This window comes from Macaca fascicularis, chromosome X, assembly GCF_037993035.2.
Source record: "Macaca fascicularis isolate 582-1 chromosome X, T2T-MFA8v1.1".
Taxonomy (NCBI): Eukaryota; Metazoa; Chordata; class Mammalia; order Primates; family Cercopithecidae; genus Macaca; species Macaca fascicularis.
Window position 1 is genome coordinate 148,297,052 of NC_088395.1, and position 3,766 is coordinate 148,300,817.

Below are 3,766 nucleotides of genomic sequence, written 5' to 3' on the forward strand. Positions count from 1 at the left end.
TGCTCAGGAGAGCACACAGGAGAGACAAGAAGGAGGGTGCTGTAAAGTGGGAAAGTGCTGAGGCTGGACAGAACTGCTGGCACCTGGACAGAGTCAGCTCTCTAGAAACCTAGGGCTCAGAATAGGAGCAGGTAAACTAAGCCCACCATGATCCCCAAATTGTATTTATTCTCATTGTCACCATTCTTCTCCCAGCCTACCTGAATACTTTGGCCACAGGGTTCATCTTGATGTCATCTGAGAGATTATAGCAAGTGTGCAGAGAAGTAGCTTAAAAGGCAAAGGCCTTCCTCAGGCTGGGAAGAGAGGGACAGCATGAGTCAAGATGAATTCAGAGCAAGGCTCAAGTGCCAGCCCTGTCACTTTGTAACCATGTGATCTTACTGAATTTATCAAGGACTATGCGCCTCAGGTTCTTCATCTGTAAAAGGGGTTTCCTAAGCCCTGTCTTGTAGAATTGCTGGATGTTTATAATGTGAGTAAAACACCTGGCACAGTGCCAAGCATAGATTGGAATTTTAACAAATGGCAGTTACCGATGTAATTATAACCCCAAGGCTACCACTGTCTTTTATGAAAAATTTCACTCTTGTTTTCTGATCTAAAACATCTCAGAGCATATGTAGCTGAATATGTCATGGAGTACCAACTCAACCAAAAATCCGGCTTCATAAATGAAACTCAGTCCATTCTCTTTCCAAAATGATATATTGTATAATTTGGGTAAGTAGAGAATTCCCCAAGTGGAATGCGACTCAATGATCCTGGAATTTGAGTCAAGGACCAACTCCTTTTCGCCTTCCCCAATGCTCATCCATCCAAAGCACTAGTTTTATGTATCCTCCACTAAAAATCTAGCCCTTGCTTGGAGTTGCCCACATTAGATTCAAAATCACCTAATTAAATGGCCTTTCCATGGAGTAGGCTCTGGCTCTCCCAGGTAAGTGAGTCAGCCTAGAGGCTTCTGGGCACCACTTCAAGGGATTATCACTACATTTCTCAGGAAACCCTTGCAGATGATGGATATCAATCACCTGGTTCTTGCACTGTGTTCAAACTCACCAGTTACAGAGCCACAGGACACCTTCCATTACTTCCCCATGTGGAGACTCCTCTCTGCTTCATCCTCCACCCAGAAGCAACTGCTCAGAGCAATTCCCCATTCCAGGCTCTTCCCTCACCCTCCGAGAGTCTGGTCCCAGCCACCACCCAGCTTTGTAACTACCAGCCCTCAGAAAAGCAACTGCAGTTTTCCAAAGCCCCAAGCTGCCTTAGCTCAAGACCTTTACACTTGAAGGCTTGCATGTGGAGTCTCACCTCCCCAGCCCCTTTTTAACTTGTTCTTTAGATTGTAGAGAACATCTTACCACCTTCTTGATATGGCTTCTGCTCCTAGACTCTACTGTTTTATGGATAGAGATAAGTCATGCTTTCATTAGCATCCCCACTACTAACAGTGACTTCCACAAGCAAATACTGAAAGAATGCTCAGCAAATAAAGGAGTCAGTGGGGCTTTCTTTTATTAAGATTTAATTTCTGCTACTTTCTTCAACAAGCTAAGCAAAGCCAGGTATATATCTTTAATTTTCAAGAACAAAAGAATAAGCAGGACAAGGAAATGAAAATATTGACCATCCTTCACGTTGTCCCACTATTTAACTGCTGAGTTATTGCGTATTGTAAAAAACAAACAAACAAACAAACAAACAAACAAAAAGCCTATTACAATACCACACTACCCTGTTACTGATCACAAAATAAGGGAGAAGGTATTTCCATTTTTTTTAAACAAAATATCAAACTGTTACTCTTAAACCAGATAAACAGCAATACATGTGTGACCAATATTCATAAATTAATGCTCTGAAGCTAACTACCTGCTATTCAAAGGAAAAGCATTCAAAAAGTACTGAAAAACAGGTAAATCTCCACATCGCCCATATGGGACAGAAATGCAAAGAACATTATGTTCCTCGAGCCCCACCTGGCCCTCCACTACCTAGAACCTAAACTGCCTTGTTCAAACACAGAGCGCAGAAACTATCCTAGACTTCACTCAGAAAAGGGGAGGTTGCTGGACATGACACTGAGGCTTTCAGTGGCCATGACAGTGGCATCATCTGTGGTATCAGTCATGGCCTGGGCTCTCTCTTCCACATCTTTCAAAGCATCCTTGTACCAGGATGGAAAGGAACTAGGGACAGTGTTGTTCAGCTTGGCTAAAAACTCTAGTACTTTACTCTTGATGCTTTCTGAATGGGCTCTCGGACCCCACAGGAATTCATAATATGGAGGAGAACTGTTTGGCACCTCCCGACACTCCAGGTATTGCCCCTGCACCCAAACTTTAGTGAGGAGCTCCCTGGGCTCCCCATAGATGAAGTGCTCCCTCCCAGCATACACCCCTATTGCATTCAGCACTTCCCAGATGACCTCCTCAGAGGCAAAGCTGCCCTTTATGAAGATCACACTCAGAATAATAATCAGGAGGCTGTTCTCCGGCATGCCCTCATCATCACTACCCTCATCAGTGAGGTCTACTGTGTTTGCAAACACAGAAAAGTGGTCAGGGCCCACTTCTATCAGGGCAAGGCCAAAAAGGAGCTCCATGAACTCACGGGCTCTCTTGAGTATCACAGGAAAGTAGTCTTTGTACTTGATGACAATCATCAGCATCTCTGCCTCTGTTACAGGCTCCTCTGCTTTGTACCTGAGGAGCAGGAACGCCACTAACTCGGCCACCTTTTCATCTAGTGTATGTGTGAAAGAGGACTCACTGTCTGGCAGGCCCTGACAGGTACTTGTATCCTCCTCTTTTTGGCTGCTGGACTCTTCACTGAATGAGCTCCATGAAAAAGAGGAGCAACAGGAGCTCAGAGGACTCTGGGAAGGACCCTGTGGAGGACTCTGTGGAGGACTACTGGGAGTGCTCTCGGGAAGACTTGGTATCACATCAGACGGCACCTCCTCCTCAGGACCACCAAGAATCAGAGAAGAGGATGAGGAGAAGGAAGAGGGGGAAAATACTAAGTAGAAAGTGGAAGAGGAAATGGAGGAGGCTTCCTCCTCTTCCTCATCTGTGGGATCCTGTGCATCTACCCAGTCCTCTGACTCAACTGAGGCCGGAGAGTCGTCGTCAACGTTGTGGAATGGAACGCCCGGAATGGGAGGCATAACGACTTCTTCAGGCGCAGCAGGTAAAGGTATCAACAGGGATATGGATGATGAGATCCAACAGGCCTGTGGAAGAGAGTGACAGTGTGAATGGCCTCAGCTGAGAAACTCACCCATGATGGCTCTGACAAAGGCCAACTTAGAGCTCTTCTTCTCTTAAGGTGGTGCTCTAGGGCCTCACAGGTCTCCTGTCTTCCTAGGGAGTTTGTCTGCTGGCAACCTGTAGGAGGATGTGGGAACACACCTCAGGGCACAGCTGGCAGGCAGAGCCTGAGACCCCAGGAATAACAGTAGGTGGGTACGGCCGGGTGCTGTGGGGTCTCCTCTGTTTCTGGGGGTACGGCCCTTGGTACACAGTCAGGGTGTGCACTCACCTTGACTCCTGGCACTGCCTGGGTCTCCTCTGCTGTGCTGACTTTAGGATGTGTGCCTCACACCCAGTTTGTCACCACCTGGTTCCTGGAGCACCTGCAAGAGGAAGTGACGGAGCCCCTCAGGTTAAAGACTACAAGTAGAGTCTTGGGCCTCCCAGGGCTGACAGCTGGGGCTGGCCAGAATCCCAGAGCCCCATAGTTCTGGACTGCATGGCCC

General features: G+C 47.1%; 1 protein-coding gene across 1 annotated transcript; it reads right to left on the reverse strand.

The window, feature by feature from the left end:
* Positions 1–1,696: 1,696 nt before the first annotated feature.
* Positions 1,697–3,228, reverse strand: LOC102122899 (melanoma-associated antigen C2). Its single transcript, XM_045383387.2, has one exon. The coding sequence runs from the start codon at positions 3,173–3,175 to the stop codon at positions 2,054–2,056; it is 1,122 nt and encodes a 373-aa protein (XP_045239322.1). The 5' UTR covers positions 3,176–3,228; the 3' UTR covers positions 1,697–2,053.
* Positions 3,229–3,766: the final 538 nt, after the last annotated feature.

Bases quoted from the DNA above. Each gene is read 5' to 3' on its own strand.
- LOC102122899 (XM_045383387.2), bottom strand. From the start codon at position 3,175: ATGCCTCCCATTCCGGGCGTTCCATTCCACAACGTTGACGACGACTCT.